This window comes from Vulpes lagopus, chromosome 4, assembly GCF_018345385.1.
Source record: "Vulpes lagopus strain Blue_001 chromosome 4, ASM1834538v1, whole genome shotgun sequence".
NCBI classification, from domain to species: Eukaryota; Metazoa; Chordata; class Mammalia; order Carnivora; family Canidae; genus Vulpes; species Vulpes lagopus.
The window spans coordinates 13,365,097-13,387,167 of record NC_054827.1 but is presented as its reverse complement, the minus strand read 5'-3'; the positions used below and the strand labels follow the sequence as shown (position 1 = coordinate 13,387,167).

Sequence of the window (22,071 nt, the reverse complement as noted above, 5' to 3'; positions counted from 1 at the left end):
AGGACGACGCTGGCACAGGAGCCCATGGGTGCCCGGGGGGCCGCTGCGGTGGGTGGCCGACTGGCCTGGGCAGGGTGCGCACGTGGCCGTGTTTGTGCGCTCGGGCAGGCCTGCCACGGCCGCTGTACCTACACCTCCTCAGGCCATCTTTCTAGAGGTTTCTGCTAACTTAGGCTTCGGCATTCATCTACTCACAGAAACATTTCACTTGAGACCTTACTTTTATTTCCTTCTTTAAGAAAAAAAAAGATTTTATTTATTTATTTGAAAGAGAGAGAGAGAGAGAGAGCACAGCCAGGGGGAAAGGGAGAAGCAGGCTCCCCGCTAAGCAGGGAGCCCCACACGGGGCTCAATCCCGGGACCCCGGGATCGTGACCTGAGCCGAAGGCAGATGCTCAACCGCTGAGCCAGCGGGCGCCCCCTCTTCTGTTCAGAAGCACTCTGACTGAGAATCCCCGCTGTGTGTTCAGTGGCTTGGGGTCATTGTAAAATCTCTTCTGCTGAGGACTGGTTATAACTCAGAAAACGGCACTGTCTATGGGGCTTTGTTACCCACTTACGCATTAGTTGTTCAGGACCGGTTGGTGGTGGTGGTGAAGGCCTCCGTGCTGGAAGGCCCCGGAGAGCAGGCCAGGGACGTCCTGATTGCTGCTGCTCGCTGGCTCGGTGCTAGGCCTCCTGCCTGACCCGTGGGCGGCTCTAGGTGAGCAATGTGTGTGCCCTCCAAGAGGACCAGTGCTGGGGACTGTGGCTTCCTTCTGTTAAGATAACTGGGCTTAAGCACATCGGGTTGGCGGGTGTCATGTTCCTTTCAAGTGGAGAGTCCATCATATCCGGGACATCTTAGTAAGAGACAAATAGGTGGCTAATGGATGCCTTAAATTTGTTTCCATTTCTTTTGCTTTTTTTAAGATTTTATTTATTTATTCATGAGAGGCAGAGAGAGAGAGAGAGAGAGGCAGAGACACAGGCAGAGGGAGAAGCAGGCTCCCTGCAGGGAGCCCCATGTGGGACTCAGATCCCGGGACTCCAGGATCACGCCCTGAGCCAAAGGCAGATGCTCAACCACTGAGCCACCCAGGCGTCCCTCATTTCTTATTCTTAATGCATCCTGAGGAGGATGGTGATGGCTTGTATCCTCTGAAGGAGCAAGGAGGATGTCTGGCAAAGCAGCATTATCACTAGCTCATGAAAAAGGCCTTGGCTTGGGCCTGTTACTTTTTATTATGAGTATTTGCAAACATACTCGCAGATTTGAATAGTCAAATGACTAGAAAGAATAGTATAGCAAATTCTTTTTTTTTTTTTAAGATTTTATTTATTTATTCATGAGAGACACAGAGAGAGAAAGAGAGAGGCAGAGACACAGGCAGAGGGAGAAGCAGGCTCCATGCCGGGAGCCCAACATGGGACTCGATCCCAGGACCCTGGGACCACACTCTAAGCTGAAGGCAAATGCTAAACCACTGAGTCACCTAGGCATCCTGCAAATTCTAATGTAGTTTTGTTTTTTTACTTTTATTTTTAAACATTTCATTCATTTATTTGAGAGAGACCGAGAGCACCATTGTGGAGAAGGGGTGGAGGGAGAAGCAGACTCCCCACTGAGCAGGGAGCCTGATGTGGGGCTCAGTCCCAGGACCCCGGGATCATGACCTGGGCCAAAAGAAGACACTTAACCGACTAAGCCACCCAGGCGCCCCTCTTGTGTAGTTTTCAAATTCACATCCAGTTTAAAAATTACTAACATTTAAAATATTTCTGTGTGTATATGTGTATGGCAGTTGAAAGCAACTCCCTGATACTACATGTCAGTAAGACTTAAGAGCATTTTCTGTGTATTCACAATAGGATCACCAATTGAATAAACCACTCATCATTAATCATAATTTTTCAATCTCATCCCTGCATCATCCATATTCGGAATGCCTTGTGTATTCCCCAAAAATATGTTTTTACAATTGATTTCTTCAGTCAGAATCCAGAGAACGCTATTCTGACTTGAAGTGTCTCCTGATTGCCTTGATTATGAACAGTGGCCCCTATTTATTTATTTATTTATTTATTTATTTATTTATTTATTTTCCTTCTTGGCATTGACTTGTCCAAGAGACCAGGTCAGTTCTGGACTGGTCCAAATGCTTGCTTGTGATTTCTCTGGGCCATTTCTTGAAGAAGGAAGGAGGCAGCCATGACCAGGTTCATGGTTTCTCTTACAGCTCTGGTTGATTCCCACTCAGTTATTTTTTTTTGAAGATTTATTTATTTATTTATTCATGAGAGATTCACAGAGAGAGAGAGAGAGAGGCAGAGACACAGGCAGAGGGAGAGGCAGGCTCCATGCAGGGAGCCCGAGGTGGGATTCGATCCCGGGTCACTAGATCAGGCCCTGGGCCGAAGGTGGCGCTAAACCGCTGAGCCACCCGGACTGCCCCGCCACTCAGTTATTGACATGCTCATTTCATGTGGGAGACCTGCCTAGACCCTGGAGCTGAGGCCTCTCCCCAAGTGTACGGTGTCACCAGGTAGCTTCATACCTTATCCTTCTGTTCACATTGAAAACAGGCTTGTGCTTGTGGAAATGTCAGGCAGGCTCAGCACAAGGTAAGGAGTCCAAACAAAAATAGAGTACGTTGGAACATCTTACAAGTATTAGGGGAGGGAAGAGGCAGAGGGAGTGAAGAGAACCGGTTTCCCTTTGGGGTCAACATACGTCTGTTCTGCATTACTCAAGATAATCTTAACTTCTCAACTCAAGCAGTGATTCTCTCCTTCCCTCATGTGGGCAGAGTCTTCTCTCTCTATAAACATGAGTAGAGTCTGGAACATGTTGTACTTCCATACACAGTGTGCACAGCCTGTGTGGAGGAGACGCTCAGGGCTTCTAATGGCACATACTGATGTCACAGAGGCTACACAGACCCAGAGCAACGCCGTCACCATCCCATAGGACACAGTGATCTATGACTGGAATGTTTATTGGTGAGAATCTCTTCCAGTTTTAAAATGAGCCTCATTTTCTTTATCTTTAGCATAGTGTTTTTTTAAAAAAAGATAAATGTGATATGTTTGTTAGTATTTTTGCAGTATGAAAAACTAGTTAAAAGTGACATGAGGTTTTTAAAAAATTTACCACTTTAACCATTTTTTAAATGTATAATTCAGCAGCATTGTCTACTCATAATGTTATATGCAAGCCTCACCACTATAATTCCAGAATTTTCATCACCCCAGAAAGAAACACTTGCCCATTAAGCAGTCACTTTGCATTGCAAAGTATTTTAAATCTTTTCGTTGTGCAAGGCATCCACTAATCTGCTCTCTATCTCTGTGGATTTGCCTTTTCTGCTCATTTCACATAAATGGGACCATTCAATATGTGGCCTTTTGTAGAAAGCTTCTTTCACTTAGCATAATGTTCAAGGCTCATTTGTGTTGTCGCACTTGTCAATGCCACATTCCTTTTTGTGGCCGAATAATATTCCATTTTGTGCATGTACAACATTTCCTTTATCCATTCATCGGTTGATGAACATTTGGGCTATTGTGAGTAGTGCTGTTATGAACATTCACATATAAATGTTTGTTTCGACATCTGTTTATAAGTCTTTGAATGAAATTACTGGGTCTTGTGGACACTCTGTGTTTAACTTTTTGAGGAATAGCCAAATGATTTCCACAGCGTCTACACCATTTGACATTCCCGCCAGCAGTGTAGGAAGGTTCCTCTTTCTCCACATCCTGACCACCAACTTATTATTTATTTACTTATATTACTTTATTCTGTCATCCTGGGGGGGTAGGAGATGGTATCTCATTATTGTTTTGAGATGCATTGGCCTGATGATTAGTGATTTGGGGTGTGTTCATGTGCTGCTGGCCATTTATTTATCTTCTTTCAAGAAAGGTCCATTCAGACCTTTTGCCCAGGAAAGAAGATCCATGGATCCATGGTGGATAATTGCTAGGTTTAGTCATTATGTTTGTGGGTTCGTGATTTGGGCATAGTTTCAGTGAGACTAGATTTGGTAGTTGTGTGCATCTGTGTGCACACACATGCAACTCCATGCATGCAGATGCTTAAAAAAATCTATTTATCAGAATCAACTTTGTGTTTAAGATAGATTTCAGATTGCATCACCTCCACAACTCTTTTGACCTACAGAAATGTGCAGCAGCAATTCTATAAAGGATCTGCATCTTTAGGCATAAACATTAGATTCTGGTTGCACTTTCAGGAGAACTTCCTTCACCAAAATACATTTATTTGGTTTTTTTTTTTTTTTTCATTTTCATGTGAACATCAAAAACTGCATTAAAAGACTGGGTTCTCTGATGTTTCATCTACATTAAAAAAATAAAATTAAAATAAAATAAAATAAAAAAATAAAATAAAATAAAATAAAATAAAATAAAATAAAATAAAATAAAATAAAATAAAATAAAATAATAAAATAAAATAAAATTTCACCCAGCCCTTGGCTGATCACTGCTCTTTGGAAATGGCTGACCTGAAACCATGCTATCTCCATGGATGGGGAGGGGTTTATGAGAAGTCTCTCACTTTCAGTTCTTTTTATTAACTGAGTTTTAAATACAACAGAATTTTCCCTTTTGACAGTTTTTGGGGAACTCTCAAATATTCTGAAGTATTTTTAGCTCAGGCTTTTATAGAGGCATTGAGTCCTTTTGGGGGTCAACTGGGACCCTTCCTGTCTTTCATTGTGTGAGACCAAAGTGGTGGAAAATCCCTACTGACATTTTTTTCCTTTCCCGGTGTATTGTGCAAGGATTCCCCATACCTAGAAACTACCAGAACTACCTCTAGGGCTTAAAAACACACAGTTTTTCTGGGCCTGGTTTCCACAGAATCCAAGACAACAGATGTGTTATAGGATGGGAAATCTCCGTCTGACTCCTGGGAGACAGCGTGTGATGTGACTAGGTGATTGAGTGTGGGGTACGTGACCTGGTTTTGAATTTGGACACTTGTTATGATAATTTCCTTAGCTGTATAATTTAATTCTCTTCCTCAGTTTCCTCAGCTGTAAAGCAGGAATTATTACGTATATGTAGCTCAGTAGGTGCTTGCAAAAAAAGGAAACTCAGACCATGTGAACAGGTGGGCAGTCAAATGTGAAGTGCCGTGGGAACTTAGTGACTGCTGGTCCTGTCAGGATTGCTGGTTAAAGAAGTTGCGCAAGTTGTTGCTTGAAGAAGTTGTTTCCAAAACGCTAGTGTCTAATCCCATGTTTGCCAGGGTTGGTATAAACTGAGTTACCTACCTCTCAAGGCTGTGAGAGAGATGGAAAGGGTCTACCGAAACATTTGTACCAAAAACCTTTTCTCTACGAGAAAAGTAGTAATCATGGCCACACATTCCATACATCTTTGTACTTCTTGCTGTTTCATGCAGGTTCTAACCCCTGAGTAGACACATTACACCGAATCTTCTATTTCTGTTGGCTGCACAGTAGTTTGAGGTATTTGATCTCTGGGGCCATGACCTCAGATAACCCCAATTTCCCTTTAGCAGCACAAATGGGTATAATTTTGGAAAGTTGCCTAAATTTTAATTTACCTAAGGCAACTGGAGTTCCTCTATAGCAAATGATGGAAATCAATGATGACAATAAGCGTTAGAAGTTTCGGTCGGTGGCCAGTCATCTGTGGTCCTTAAGGAGAAATGGCACACATAATGGAACACATTGGCATATCCCCAAATCAAGTCCTTGGACCTTGGCATGCATTCCTGTTCTGCCAGACTCCATACGACTCTGAATCTCTCCCCAGTAGGGCTGTCAAGATCTGGGGCCCAGTGAGGAGGCAGGTTTGGTTCCTAGTGGATTTTGCCATAGACACTCTGCACACCCAGTGTCCCTTAGTAGAGAATCTTACTGGCTAGGATGGAAAGACCTTCTGTAAAGATGGCTAAAACCCTATTGCCGCAGTCTCTTTTTTTTAATTCTTCCTTTTTATTTTATTTTATTTTTTTAGGAAAAGAAGATTTTCCAGATCCCTTGGATGCATGCAGCTAGACATGGGTGGGATGTGGAAAAAGATGCACCACTCTTTAGAAACTGGGCGATCCATACAGGTATTAAAACCGCATTGTGTATAGAGGTAGATGCTATTGTTGTTGTTGCTTTCATGCCTTTTTAAAAATACTTTATTTATCTATTTGAGAGAGAGAGAGAGTGCAGGAGTGGGGTGGGAGGGGCAGAGGGAGAAGCAGACTTCCCACTGAGCAGGAAGCCTGACTTTCAGGGCTTGATCCCAAGATCCCGAGATCATGACTTGAGCTGAAGGCAGACGCTTAACCGACTGAGCCACCCTGGTGCCCCAGTGCTTTCTTTTTTTAAAAAATTGAGATATAATGGACAAATAAAATTGTAAGATATTTAGAACATACCACGTGATGATTTGATTTATGCACTATGTAAAGATTCTCCCCATTAATTAACACATCCATTACCTCTCACATTTGACCTTTTATTTTTTATTTTTGGTGAAAACGTTGATGTTCTACTTTCAGCAAATTTCAATTCTACAATACAGTGTTAATAACTATTGTTGGGTTTTTTTTGCCTGCTGCATGTATATGGCTTATGGCCTCATGAAGACAGCTCTGAAAAACCTGTGGCGTGTCCCCAGGCACATCCCATCCAGGACACATGGGCCACAGACTCTATCACTCAGAAGTGATACTTTGCCCATCCTATAGCAACTTAGTCCTTAAATTTCCTGTAAATGTGGGATTCTGATTATGCTCTTCAGGTGTACGCCAGGGGAATATAGAACCTATTTGTTCTGGAGTGGTAAATTTGGTTGGAATTTATCTCTCCAAAAGGTAGTCAAGAATATATTTGTTTATAAGAAAATGTAAGTAGGGAGCTGTTTATAGGAATAGCCTTTTTACTAATATTTGAGAGTCAGATGAAAAAGAGGCACTCTAGTTACCTGGGCTTGTTGGCCTCCCCGACCTGCCAAGCTTTCTCTGTTAACTTACCTCAACTCCTATCTTCTATCATTATTAATTTTTTCTCATGCCAGGGTGACCAGTTTGTCCCAGTTTGCCCAGAGCTGTCAGGTTTTAAGACAAAAGTTCTCACATCCCAGGAATTCAGTCTTGGTCCCAGGCAAATCTGTAGTAGCCTGGAATTAAAAATGGGGTCTCTAAAAAAAAATGATGGGGTCTCTGCAGTACCTGGTCAGCAAGACTATGTTTCCAGAAACTTCTACCCTATATTATTTCCCCTGTTTTTCTTAACCTTCATTCTTTTGGCTATTTTGTTAGGAAAGCATCAACCGGGAGTAGATAAACCTGATCCAAAAACATGGAAGGCGAATTTTCGATGTGCCATGAACTCCTTGCCTGACATTGAGGAAGTCAAGGATAAAAGTATAAAGAAGGGAAACAATGCATTCAGAGTGTACCGGATGTTGCCCTTATCTGAGCGACCTTCTAAGAAAGGTAGATATTTACTGACTAGAATAATGGCCATGTAATATATATCGCCATACCTCCACGATTTCTGTATTTCCACATCTGTGGTAAGTCTGAGGTTAGAACACTTGTTCACACTGTGGATGATCGTCCCACCTCTGCCTGGCTGGGGCAAGTGACCATGAGGTCACCAGAGACGGTCAGAGAACCCTGTGGAATTTTGACCATGTGTAGATTAAAGCATATACGGAGTTCATTGAGAGTTCCAGAAAGAACTGAGGAGGTGGGGGGGAACGTTTCTCTGTACATTCCTCAGGAAGTGACCCCCAACTATTTTTTTGTTGTTGCCACAGGAAAGAAACCAAAGACAGAGAAAGAAGACAGAGTTAAGCACATCAAGGTAATCTTTGGTGGTTCAGATGAAAAAGCCAAAGTTGTGACTGTGTTAGTAATTCCTGTTCTGTCTCATAAAAACAAGTAACATGATCCCTGTGACGTATTTGATCTTTCTTCTTCGGCTGTTGTGTTTTCTGTGCTTTTCATGTCTCCTCTTTGGCCTGTCCCCTCGCGCAGACTCAGTACACCTATCCCCTGCTTAATCCGATCTCACTGAACAATTTATGAATGAAGTCCCCAGTTCACACTGAGCTGGCCTCAAGCCTCCATCTGGTCCCCACGACTGTTGCCAGCGGGGCCTGGAGCTCCAGGCGAGCTCCAATAGCCAGCTATCTGATCATATCGAGTACGTTTCCAGGCTATTCAGTAGATCTTAAGGCCTATTATGTATTATATACTTGTATTAAGACATATCACCTACCTGTTACGTTATCTATTCCATGACATGCCATTAGGCTGGGGGGTACCTTTGAACACCCTATTAGTGTAGTTCCCAGCCGATTTTCTCTGCTCCATTCCAGAACTGACTCTCACGACTCCCAAAGGTTTTCTGTAGGGGTGTGTGTGCACGTGTGCGTGCATGTGCATGTGAGCCTTTCAGGGGGCTGTGTAGTCTGGAATCCCCTGACGTGTGAGCATCTTTGTGCCTGGATTGGAAGGCCTTTGTTAAATAGCCAGAGCATAGCCAAATATCCATGCCAAATTGAGGATGAGCTTTAGTTGCTGAGCAACGAGGAGATACCACACTCCCAGGCCTACAGGCCATCAGAGAGAAGACTGCCTTAGGGTTCAGTGCACTCTGTTTGCAAAATGAAGAAACTGAGGTTCAAGGGAGCTGAGGGACGTGGGCCCAAGGGCTGTGGGACTCATGGCCAAAGTCGCATGGTCGTGTAGAACTGCACTTAAAGGTGACGCCAAGTATTCCGATTCCCAATCCAGAATCACTATCGGAGGGAAGAACCAAACCGTCCAGACAGCACAGTGTTTAAAAGCAAGCCAGTTAATCCAGATAGTCAGAAGAAATACAGAAATACTGACTTCTGATATAAAGTGAGACTTGTGGGGGTAGAGATAGTTTGAAGGGATGCTGAGATCAAGCGTTAAAGTTTCATATTCCTCTTCCCTTCCAAGTGGAAAACAAATATTTTCAGCAGAGTATTTCAGCAGTGATATGTCCAGTTTCACTCAAAATATCTACAGTTTGTGACTTATTTTAAATATAGCAGAGTACTGAGGCCTAACTGTCTCTTAACTTTTTATCATGGAAAATTTTATGCACACAGGATGAGACAACTGAGTAGAATTTGCTCTGTCACCATCACCCCAATTTCCACATTAACCAGCTCCTGGCTATTCTGTTTCAGGAGTAACTCCATCCACGTCCCTCCACCCCATAGGGATGACAGATATTTGGCCATTTTTGATTCACAAAAACCATTTTGTATGGTTCAGCACACTATTTTCAAGCAAATTCCACATCGTATCATTTTTTCCCCATAACTATTTCAGTGTACACCTTAAAATATGGACATTCTTTAAAAATAACACAGTATCACTATAGCATCTGAAGAATTAGTAAATCCTCAATTTTGTCAGATATCCAGTCAGTGTTCAGGTTCCCAAGTGTCATAAGTGATGTCATTTTTATACAGTCCTTTTACTTGAATGAAAATCCATCTAAGGTTCACACACTGTGACTTGGGGGTATGTCTCTTAACATTTTTTAAAAATCTATAAGTCTTTTCATTTATACATTTTTTTAAATCTGTAAGTCTCCCTTAACATCACTTTTTAAAAATTTTATTTTTCCTTGCAACTGAAATAAAAAACGAGTTATTAGTTGTATCAAGTTTCCCAGAGTTTGGATTTTTTTTTTCTGGGGCCTTCATTTTCATTAGTGTTGTTTAGTCAGAAAACTAAACTAACTTCCCCACAAATACGTGACTTGGAAGAATTTGCTACCATCTTAAGTATGACTATGTCATATTTACTACAACTTTCATAGCATCTAGCTCAATGTCTGGTACAGAAAAGATAATACATATTTGATCCACAAATAGATGCATAAATAAATAAAATGTGTGAGGCAGTAGTAGAGGTTTTACATTGCAATGCAGATTTAATGTCATAATGTCAGTTAAGAGACAGGGAAGAATGGAGTGACCGATGTTCACTTTCAGCAAACCTTGCTCAGACACATCTTCCATAGTCCATTGAATATCAGATGCCAGTAAGTATAAGACACACCATTATTTTAGGGAGGTCTAAGCAAGAAAAACTGCTTGCAATGAAACCATGGCCCATAATTGATTACAAGGCACATTCTATTTTAGGGCTGTGGACATTCGAGGAGATGTGCATTTTAGAATTGATGACACGGGTGTTCTCATAAGCAGAGGACATGGTAGTGTCTTCCATATGGCCAATCAGTGCAGCAAGTTGTGGAATGGACAGCCCTGGGTGAGGTTGGGCCATACTGGCCCAGGGAAACAAGTGAGAGTTTTCCTCTTCCAAAGAGCTGCATTGGTCAAGTTCCGTCCCAGCCAAGTGTATATTGTAAGGTCTTCCAGTGATGACAGTTTGGTGAATACCTAAGACCTATCCCTCACAGGGACATTGTTCCTTCAGCAGAAGACAGGCAATTCCATCAGAAATAAGCACAGCCCAACTTTTTTTTTTTTTTTAAGATCGTATTTATTTATTCATGAGAGACAGAGAGAGGCAGAGACATAGGCAGAGGGAGAAGCAGGTTCCCTGCGGGGAGCCCAATGCGGGACTGGATCATGACCTGAGCCAAAGGCAGATGCTCAACCACTGAGCCACCCCAGGTGCCCCTCACAGCCTAACTTTTGAATTGAAATCTGCTTGCATCTGTCCCAGTATAGCAGCAACACATAAATAAGGCCAATAGCCTTCCCAGGTTTTGTGGCTCCTGACAGCTAACACCATGGTGTTCACTGAATGTTGCTATAGAACATTCCCAAGTGAGCTCTACAAGTTGTGTGGAATTGTATAGTTGAAGGACTTTATCCTTAACGAGCTATTAATACATTACTTTTTGTTGTCACTACGTCTAAGCTCTGAGTTAATATGTCCTATGCAGAAGTGCAACAGGATTGATGAGACAGGTTTCTTCCACTGACCGCATTTGTCTTGCGTGTGGTAACTAGGGGTGAAGATTTGCTATTGAGGAAAGCTCCTCCCAGTCTTCATTGAGTTTGAGTTGAAGTTTTAACTAGCAAAGGATGTTTAGCACATGTGGGCTAAGTGTCAGGATTTTCCCTGGGTCACTCAGGCAGTTGTTCCCCTCAGCAAATAGCTTTCCCAAGACTGGGAAACTGAGACCCTACTGGCCACGTGGTAGGTGCAGGAACTCTGCCTCAGTGTTCTTTGATGTTCTTTTTAGGAGTAAATACGCTCTGAACTCACCCATTTATTACTTAAAGTAGGCCTTGCCTGTGTGGAGGTAACTGGCCATCTAAGGAAATAAGACTAAGATAGGCAACAGTGAACCATCCTATGTCGTGCATCATCGGTGCACGTATGTGTTTCCAAAAATGTCCCAGGGCCAAGATCAGTCAGGAGAGAAGGGGATAAACAGAGGGGGGTGGTAGCTGACATTTTTGAGCCTCTACCAAGTTCTGAGCTCTAATTATTATGTCATCTAGCTCTCCCTGGGGTGGCCAGGTCATCTTCTGTTTGCATATGAGGAGCTGGAGGCATGGCCGGGGTGGGAGCGGGGTGAGTAATTTCCCCAAGGTAGCAGTGCTTTACGAAGCTGGGATTTGAATCCAGGTCAATCCAGCTCCCAAACCCACCCTTGTTCACTCTACCTGGTGCCTCTTGGCATTTCAAGAGCTGTGGGACCCGAGCCTGGCTTTGGGGTGTGGGTGAAGCAAGATGGTAGTCAATCCCCAGCACCGGGAGCATCAGATGAAGGCCAGGAAGTTGGAGGTTGCTGTTTGGTCTTCGCTGGATGAGTCAGGAAACCCGCTTCATTAGAGCAGGAGTCTATGTGAGTTAACAGTGTGAAACAAAAGGCCGTGGGTGGGGAGGATTAGAAATTAATACTGCCCGCCTCCCAGGATTGTTTGCAGATGAAACATGAATGCTTTGAAACTATAAAGTGCTTCCAGATCAAAGCCTTGGTGCTGAGATGGGAAATCTATTCGAGGAGGGTCTCTAAAGTCACCTGGTAGAGAGAGAGCAGACCTGGTCTGTGTCAGTTCTGAATGCAGACCGCTGGGGAGAAGTTGCAGAGAAGCAGGTACTGGTTTCTAGCAGAACTTTCTAATCGAGCTGTTGGCTCTGATGGTGACTTGAGCTAGATTAAAAACAACAGGCTCCCTGTCACCGTCCAAAGGCCACCCATCGGGGCTGATACTGGAGGGATCCCTTCATCAGTTGGAAGAGGCCTTCCGTTTTTAAGCCTTAACCAGATAAAAACACAGAGTGGCAACCCACTTCAAAAACAGATAAAATCAGAGCTGGCCCGGATGGAGCAGGAGAGAGGGCTTGCCCTGCCTGCTTGGCACTGGTGCCTCCTTCCGCTCCCGGTGGCTCTTGAGGTTACGCTCAGGGCTCAGTCTGAAGACTGGGTGACAGAGTAACCTCTATGGATGAGGTTGCAAAATAAGGCTTGGTGTTGAACTCCTTGGGTAGGATCGGAGCGTGATGGAGTTGCTATGTAAGGGGGGGAGGTCTTTCTCCTGGCAGTAAGAAGGAATGGAGGGGAAGAAAAGAAGAGCAAGTGGAGGGCAAGTGAAGATGAAGATGGTGGCACGTGGAAAGAGAGGCGATGTTGGAGAGGATACGGAGGATGAAGACAGGAGTAGATCAAAGACGAAGCCCTGGGTCTTCACACCTCCCAGGAGCAAACATTGGGAGTGGAGCATGCTTTGTGGAGAAGTGGGGGGAGTTTAACTTGGAACATGTTGAGTTTGAGAGGACAGAGAGCTCTCTGAAACAAATGTCAGGTAGAGAGTGGGAGCTGATGGGCCCAGAGCTCCGGTAAGTGTGGGGGGCGCAGGTGTGTGGTCACATGCTCAGGAATGATACTGGAGGCCTTGACAGCAGGTGCCTGCTCCAAGGAGAAGCTGTATCAGACACACACAGAGACCCAAGGACAAGGCGAAGAGGAAAGGGAGCCAAGGAGAGAAGTCAAAGGGAGGTCACAATGAGAGTAGGAGGAGAATGGAGGCGGTCTAGTTCCAGGGAAGGAAGGGAGGATGGTGTCGTAGGACCTGGCAGGAGGCATCAACCTTTTTTACTAGCCGCCTCATGGTGTGGAGTGTGCAATCCCTCTGGGCTACTTTTATTTTTTTATTTTTGTTTTTCTAAGTAGGCTCCATGCTGGGCTTGAAGTCACGACACTGAGATCAAGACCTTGAGTTGAGATCTGAAGAGTCGAATGCTCAACCGACGGAGCCACCCAGGCACCCCACCCCTGGGCTACTTTACAAAGGCCAGCTGTCAGCCTGAAATTTTACTTAGTAGAGAGACCTAGAGATGTCCTTACATTTGGCTTCAAGGAGACTGGCTTTGCACAGATGAATTAGGGCACTGCTGGCGGTAGGGGCTGGGTTGCAGATGGAAAAGCTCACGCGGCCATTGCATTTGGCCTTAAGGAAAGTGACATCTAGATAAGGGGCTGTGGCTCAGGGATGAGATGGAATGGACTTGGAGCAGAGGGGGCTGAGTAGTCCTTGCTGTCCTCTGACTTGGGCCCATCCTCACGCCCATGCCGCAAGCGTAGCTTTAGAGACCAAACAAAGATGTGTTACGTTAGAGGTCTATAGAGAGTGGCTCCTGCCCTGGACCTCTTGTACCAGTTTGTGCCTTTGCCCCTAAACCCCTTAAACTGCAGACCAAACTTTAGATCCTATGCTGTGAAAAAAGGTTCTTGGGCATACATACTTGGCAGAGTGAATGCACCACGGAAGCAGAGTTAATGCACCGTACATACGTGGCAAAGTTAATGCACTAAGGCGTAGTCTCGGTTTGGTTTCCTCTGGGAGCAGGTTAGAAACCAAAACTAGTTGACTCATAAGTGAACCTACATCTAAGTAAGAAAGGGGCCAGAGAGAAGGAGGCTGGCCTAGGATTAATGAGGCCAGGCTACAGTAGAGCAAGGCAGGGGACGGGGCAGGGGTGGGCACTGTATGGGACCAGGGGATGCTAGACAGAGACCTCTGTGCACACGTTCCATACAGAACTGTGCACCCCTTCTTTCATTTGAGTTCCTTGCTTAAAGAAAAAGGTATATAGTTAGGTTTGACCGAGTACAGTGAAGATCCTCATCTTGCACCCTGAATAGAGAGAGATCTTTCGGAGAGATGCTGGCTACCTACCACTGCTCAGTTTACTATACTGTTCTTCCAGAGTGATAGGACCAACGAGATGGTTGACACTGAAGACTTCAGAAGCAACAGGGGATGGGAGGAGTGGGACAGGAGGAGTCAGACAGTGTCCGAAAGAGTCCGACTCAGTCTCCGATGGTAGAGAGTGTACCGTTCCGATAGAGAGGTAGCGCAGGACACGAGGTGGGGTTGGGGTGGAGACTACAACGGTGTCAAAAATAGTTCCTTCTGAATCTCCACTGGGATCAGTGCAGGGTTTATTAAGGCAGAAAGCTCCTGGAATAGGATCATGTGGCGTGACCAGAGACTGAGTTCAGTTCTTGCATCTCCTCAAGCTAAAAGTAGAGTGATCTTGGAAAATTAATTTAGTCTCTGAGTCATGTTTTCTCAAGTGTAAAGTGATAGAAGTATCACTTGCCGCTAATTAAACAGTAGATCATGTGAAACACTCTGAGGCCTTCAGTTGAGATCAGAATAATTTAGGTTTTTAAATACGTGCAAGTCTCGACTGCCTCATTACTTTTATAAGAAATCTAGAAGCAGAATGAGTAAGAAATAACTCGACAATGAAAGAAAGCCATACAGATTAGCGGTTCTTTTCATCATTCCTTCTTTTTTTTTTTTTTTTTTTTTTTTAACATTCCTTCTGATGCTCTGTACGTGGTTCCTTTGGGCTAATTGAAGGAAAGGAAGTGGCCAAGTGACATGTGGAGCACGATGAGGTGGAGGGGTGGGGAGACAGAGGAAGACGCCCCTGAGGAAGCAGCGAGAGTGGCAGGTGCCACGAGAAGGTGGAGAATTAGAATAACATGGGACTGTAACATTGGCGAGAGGGGTAATGTCGTCCTTCCTCCCTGTTGGATGTCAGAGTGTGGGGTTGAGCCCCAGTACCTGAGGACAGGTCACAGTATTTGAGAGAACAGTTTTATTGACCTGACTGAGGCTTGGATGATCGGAAGCATTTACTTGATAGTAAGTGCCAGGTCCCTATTAAATCTCACTTAATTATCACATCATCCCTGGGACGTGGGGCCCTCACTGTCCTTGGTTTACTGCTGTCTGTAGTGCCCTGGACAAGGCTGAAGAGGGTAAAATGAGTTCCTGTATCCAGCACAAGGTGACGGAGCCAGGCTCTGACCCCATGTCCTGCATGACTGTGAAGCTGGGCAGATAGCAGGCTGGTCATAGCAGCCCTGCAGGAGCCTGGAGCTGGAGGCCGAGGCTGGAGCTGGAGGCCGAGGCTGGAGCTGGAGGCCAGGGCTGGAGGCTGGGGCTAAGGGCTAGAGCTGGAGGCCGGGGCTGGCGGCTGGAGCTGGAGGCTGGAGCAGGAGGCCAGGGCTGGAGGCGGGGGCTGGAGCTGAAGGCCAAGGCTGGTGTGGTGGCCAGACCAGGCTCTGTCATGGGTGCAGGGGTGCAAGGAGGGGGGGAAGGTGGGAAGGGCAGATCCTTGTCAGAAGTTTGGCTGTAGACGAGGGGAAAGGATGAAGACTCAAGTCACAGGCAAGCGAGTTATCCCCAGGAAGGCCTCATACAAGGAGGTAGTGCAAGGCGCTGCAGGAGGAAGGGGTAAAGACGCTGCCCAGGGGTGGGGTCAGGGGCCTCCCCGTCCTGGGCCCGTCCTCTGCGTCCTATCGTGCCTCTGGTGAGCCATGCGGGGTGGGAGGTTCTCAGGACTGAGCTATGTAGTGAAGGGATGTCTTCCAAGTCACAGTTGTCATGATGGGAGTTTGCCAGGTTGGGATCATGACCTTCCCTAGGTGGCTTTCCCAAGATTTCGAGAGTGGGGCTGGGTGGGGGTGGGGGTTCACCATTGATTTCCAGGTAGCACATAAACCCATCAGAACAGGCATGCCTTAGAGGTGCCCCCCACTCTGGATTTTTCAAAGCACAAGCATCTGTACCTCTGATGATCTTCCACTCCCAGCTTGTTCTTTCTGCCCGCCCCTGCCCCCACTCTTCATTTTGGTTTCCCGAAGGACTTGTCCTGTGTGGCTTTCTTTTTTTTTTTTTTTTTTTTGTCTGATACAATTCCTCTCATAGATGCAAATGCAGTCTTACCCTGAGGAAGAGCTCTCTCATCAAAATGCTGGAAGTCAATATGCAGCTCAGGAATTGGCTCCCCCCAAAGTTGGTTGGCTCCCCCAGAGGTTGGAGGGTTCAGATGCACTTGAATAAGGCAGAAGCAAGAGCTACACTAAGGGGCAAGGAAGTCGTTGCATCGCTTCATCAGTAGGAACAAGTACCCTCCCGGGCTGCCTGGGACCTTCAGGCTCTCGGGAGGCCTCTGTGGGAAGCCATGGGTGTGGGGTTGCCCGGTTGGACTCCACTGGGGGAGGAGGCCTCCTGCACCATCTGGCCTGTGTCATCGGCCACCCACCCAGGGCCTGGTGCTCAAGTGGCCAAGGTGCAGGACAAACCTAATGGGAGAAGTCATTCAGAGAGTCCCCTGGGCTCCTGTTCTTGGCTCGGTGGTTGAGGCAGACATTTCCCTCAGAAATGGTTTCCAAAGAGATGGCATGATTCCTTCCAGAGAAAGCCAGGAGTTGCTCCTTTGGAGCACTCCCTCAGAGAAGAAGGATCTGGAAGAGAGGCTCACTCTACTTCCCACAGACAGTTCTGCAGCCCCACGCAGCCCCCAGACTATCGTCTACAGGTGTAAGCCTTTCATAAAAGCAAACCAGATGGGCTTGAACCATGTCCTTGAAGGAAAATGAAAGTAGGCAAATACCTGGCAGTGTACTCCCTGCAGAAATGCGCTGCTTTAGCTCCAGGCTGATTTAAATTAGTAGGGAATGTATTCAGGGGACGAGCATGACCCTAGCAGTTTAAAAAAAAAAAGAAAAAAGAAGTAGACAGAGGGTAGAATTTAAACTAAAAAAAAGGAGGGAGGGAAAGGAAGTGTTCTCAATTCTTTTTTCTTTTCTTCTTCCTAGCAAGAACCAGTTGAGTCATCTTTGGGGCTTAGTAATGGAGTAAGTGATCTTTCTCCTGAGTATGCCGTCCTGACTTCAGCTATAAAAAATGAAGTGGATAGTACGGTGAACATCATAGGTAAACTGTTTTGACATCTCATTTTTTTATACACACAAGCAGCCCCCTGGGATCTAAAATTTTGTAAAACGTGATTTGAAATAACATAGTCAGTGGGAGGAGGTCTTGGAACCATCTCAGAGGGCAGAGTTCCAGCCCCCAGATTTCAGGGCTGAAAAATAAAGGCCTTTGAGGATCCGATAAAGGAACTTTTGATGGGTCAGCCTCAAGAAAATAAGCCAAGAGTGACTTCCCAGGAGATTCCAGTATATGAAATGGGGTTTTTTTTCCCCCAGTGGCTCATGATTAGTGGTTCTCCATCTTTCAATAACTGGTCACGTGGACAAAAGCATTATTCTTTGAATTTGGGAACAAGGGGAGGGATGACTGTCCTCTTGAGTCCTCGTGGAACCTGCTCCGTGGCATACCTGCCGCAAAGAGTGGCGCTCCTCTTACACACGAAAGAACTGAGGCAGAGACATGTAGCCAGAGGGCACGCTTGGATTCCACAAAGATTCTTGAGCACCTTCTGTATACCAGACTCCGTGCTAGCAATAGGTTGGGGAACAGGACAGGCCCACACCCTAGTTCCCTGGAAGGAGAGACAGTTCACTAAGGCCATGGACAACTATGACACTAGCATTTGTGGAAAATGCTATGAAGAAGAGAACAAGAGAGACTATCTGGGGCCAGATTTAGATTGGAAGCTTCTCGAAGGAGTGGCATTTCCTCTGAGGTGGGTGGGTGAGGAGGGGGCCCCGGAACTGCCAGACGTGGACCCCAACATGGGAACCCACGAGGAAGACTAGGGAAGTCCAGGTGGTGGAGTGGGGTGAGCCTGGGGAGAGGGGGGCACGAGGGTGTGTCAGAGAGGGACGAAGGGCGGGGTCCTGGGGACTTTTCAGGCCATGGGAAGGACATTGGGTTTTATCTCCAAACTGCTGGAGGGGGCGTTTGAAAAAATTTTTTACTTCTTTTAAATTGAAGTTTCAGAGACAGTGACGTGCACAAATGTTTTGCATACATACACACTCGATGTACACACCATCCCTTGGAGGGATTTAGGCAGGAGGGTGACCCGAGTGGCTCTCCTCTCAACCAGATCGCACTGGGCCACAGCTGAGCGGCCGGATGGTGCAGGCCCCGGCGTTTGTAGACAGTCAGGGCTTCTGGTGCTGCTAAGAACCGGCGAGATCATGCAGAACGATGAGAGCAGACCTCCTGTCCAGGTGCCTTCATGTCTGGATCCTCGGCTGAGGACAGGAGGCTGCAGATCCTACGAATGTCAGTATCCCCCCTCCGCCTCTTCCTCTGGGTTTTGGAGTTTGGGAAGCAGCGGGATGTATGCAGGGGCTCCCTTGAACGCAAGTGCAGCATGAGGGAAGGATGGGAGCAGAGCAGGACAGATAACAGGCCCCACCCCCCGGCCACCAGTGCTCAGGTCCCACAGGCCCAGTGTTACCACTTCCCCTGGAGAATGAGGCCTTGCCTGACCAGTACTCCCTTAGCCTGGAGCTGCTTCAACCCCCCCTGGGTTCTCATCTGTCTTCCTCTTCCTAGCAGGCAGCCTCTGGAAAGCCTTGCCCGTGGAGCCCTTTAAAGAAAAAAAAAAAAGAAAGAAAATGTTTGCCAAGACTCCGGGCACTTTTTCTTAAGATTCAGCTATTTCGAGTGAGCTGGTTGGTTTTAAGCTCTCCTTCATTTACGAGGTGAATTCAGCCTCAGATAAAATGGCAAATACAGAGTTTTCTTTACTTTTTTTTTTTTTAAACATTTGGTGGAGTCTTTGGCATGTAAATTCTGTCAGGCTGATTGTTCTTTGCCCTTTGGTATGATTGGTGCTATGGGGGTTGGTGCTCATTTAATGAGTCCTTACTTCCAGGGCAAAGACGGATGCCCCAGTTTGGTTGGAAAACCACCTGCTGGATTAAATGAGTCTCTTCCTTGGCCTAATAATAAACTAATAGTGGATGGCAGTAAAAGGAATTTGAATATCTCTAATTAGTTGGTGGCCCTTACAAAGGTATGTAATAATATACCAAGTAGATCCATGCCAAGTATTTTATTTTTATCTTATTTTTTAAAAGACTTTATTTATTCATAAGAGATGCAGAGAGAGAGGCAGAGACATAGGCAGAGGGAGAAGCAGTCTCCCTATGGGTAGCCTGATAGGGACTCGATCCCAGGACCCCAGGATCACACCCTGAGCCAAAGGCAGACGCTCAACCCCTGAGCCAGGCGCCCCCATGCAAGTATTTTAAAGAACGGGGTCATTTGTGATCACAGTTAACAGTAGCACTGTCTCCAGTTTTAAACCCTTCACAGCACTCAGTCTCCACTCCCACGGTGACCATCCATCCATTAGCCATCCCCAGCCTCTGTGATTCGTGCACAGAGGTGAGAAACGCAGGGATTCCAACTCCAAGGCCACTGTGGAATTTGAGAGCAACTCTCTCAACCTTTTAAAAAATGCCTTATTTAAAAACAACACCATTTCTTGCTTTTAGTTCATTTGGTCCTGAACCCAGAGTTCATGCCAGTTCTGTGTTTGGGCCCAGAAGAAGAAGGCTTCCCGGCGTTTTCTTTCTGCTTTTCTAAGCACATGTTGATAAGATTTAATTTGGGAACTGAAACGAGTGTTTTCGATGATAGCAGTTTTTCACATTGTCTGGTAGGTTCTTAAGCGAGGGAAAGAGATGGAAAATCAATAAGCTAATACAGTGGAGGCCAGCCACCCAGCGCAGTTTTCTTCCAGACGGGGTGGAGGTCACTGTGAGCATAATCCAGTACAAAGCAGGGAACGTACCGTTGCCCTGGCACCGGGACTCTTGCTTGATTGCTGCTATGTTTTGCTTTTATTCTCACCACAAATTACAGCAGGAAGACACACACAGGCTTGCAGGCACACGCACACATGCGCACACTTGTGGCTGTCGGCGGGCCGGGCCCTGGTCTTGCCTTCGTGTCCTTGACAGCAGAAGGCCCTTTCTGATTCAGCCGGCTGTCCATACCCAAAAGGAGCACGGTGTCTCAGTCCTTAAGACTTGTCTCTTTTTCTGTTTTATTTTTTAAAAAATTTATATATATATATATATTTTTAATTATTACTGGGGTTCGATTTGCCAACACACAACACCCAGTGTTCACCCCGTCAAGTGTCTCTTAATGTTCGTCTCTCCTGTCTGATTAAATGCACAGGTTAGCACGCCCAAAGACCTGACCCTGCTTTCCTTTGAAAGGGTAGGGGCAAAAAAGAAACCCTTCAATTCTTATTTTTACTTTTCTTGAGCATTGAATTCTTTTTTGTGTGGGGTGACTTCTGGTTTTAGGAAGCGGAAGACGCCAGCAACATGTTGAATTGTTCTGACAATACCCCGCTGGCATCTTGCCCAGGTTAGCAGTGCTTTTTGCTGAGCTGTATTGAAATCATCTCCAGGCAGCGTAAAAAGTTTGCAGGTGCGGACGTTCTGTGTGACTTGCCTAGGCAGTACTTTATAACCCCATTGTGTTTCTTGATAAAAGGTAACCCCACCCTTCAATAAAGCAAAGATTGCTGTGAAACAGGGGGACTATTCATGACTCCACAGTAAATAAGCAATCCTTAGTGACTAGACGGATGGCAATTAGGAAATAAGGCAATTTGGATTTTGTCTGCCCAAGATGCACCTGATAGGATGTACTTTTGTGAGTAATTGCTTCCAAATTTGACTGTCTTGAAAAGTAAAGCTTGAGTAGCTCCTGTAGACAAGCTTAGGAACTCCGGTATCACCAGGGAGGACTGCAGCCGCAAGAGAAGAGAATCACGATGTAGAGACCACCTTTGGGTCCCCACGAGGGCCTCATGGTTATGACTCAAGGTTGGCAGCCTCTGGCACCAGAATTCATAATGATTTGCGGATGGCCAGAGGTGACGCTAGGCTGTAGAATTGTGTCTTCATCTTTTTTCCAGCCCCTTTGTTCACTGTTCTTTTCTGCTCTTTTTCCTGGTGCTTACAATGTAAGCAATGTTTTTACAAAACAAAACAAAAACTCCCATCTACAAGATCAATAATAGCTTGAGGTGGCTCTTTAGATGGAAGCCCCCCACCCCACCCCGTAAGGGGGGCAGTGAAGGCCTTCTGTGCTCTTTCTAGGTGGGCTGTGTGCCTCTTGCCCCCTTCGGGGAGGGCTGAGCTGTTCGCCCCTCAGGAGACAAAGCCTCCAATTTTACTAGAACTCCTAGAAAACTCTGAGCAATATGAAACTCCATGTGAGATGTAAAACCCAAATGTCACAATATACCCAGACCCAGAACCGATAGTGTACCTTATTTTTCCTTAGCAAACTGGACTTGGGAAAGCCTGGTCACAGAGGTGGAACTGCATGGGACTCTCTCAGTTACCATGTGCCGGCACAGTATCCTGGCAGTAGTTTGGTTATGGTGTTTTCAATCTTGAGAAGTCTTTCTTTGCCCACGAAACCTGCCATCTATTTATGGGGCTCTATATTTATCACCGTCTCCTCTCCCTTGCTACCTACTGTGTTTATAATTAACCATCAGCTCCTCCTGTCTTTCTTCGTATTTCTCAAATCCATCCCCTTCTTTCTTTTTCTGATACTACCCTCAGTCTCCTTCGCTCTTGCCAGGGCTCAGCTTCCATTCTGCCCCTGCCCCATTCATTCTCTATACAGAGAGATTTAAAAAAATGCCAATCTCAGCATTTCACTGTTACCCCCAGGATGAGGACCGGAGTCTCTCTCGGGTCCCCAGAATCCTGGTGACCTGGTCCCTGGTGACTCCTTTTATATTTGCTTTTGAACAAGAATTATTCTGAACATTTTGGCTTCCATGTGCCTATC

General features: G+C 45.8%; 1 protein-coding gene across 5 annotated transcripts in view; it reads left to right on the top strand.

Moving 5' to 3' along the window:
* The window catches only part of IRF2 (interferon regulatory factor 2), a 79,349-nt gene that overhangs the window by 41,087 nt on the left and 16,191 nt on the right, over window positions 1-22,071 (top strand). For all 5 annotated transcript variants that reach the window (XM_041751861.1, XM_041751860.1, XM_041751862.1 and 2 more), the window contains 4 exons: window positions 5,998-6,097; window positions 7,298-7,474; window positions 7,801-7,847; window positions 17,136-17,253. In XM_041751861.1, coding sequence (XP_041607795.1) covers window positions 5,998-6,097; window positions 7,298-7,474; window positions 7,801-7,847; window positions 17,136-17,253 — 442 coding nt within the window. The remainder of the gene's footprint in view (window positions 1-5,997; window positions 6,098-7,297; window positions 7,475-7,800; window positions 7,848-17,135; window positions 17,254-22,071) is intronic.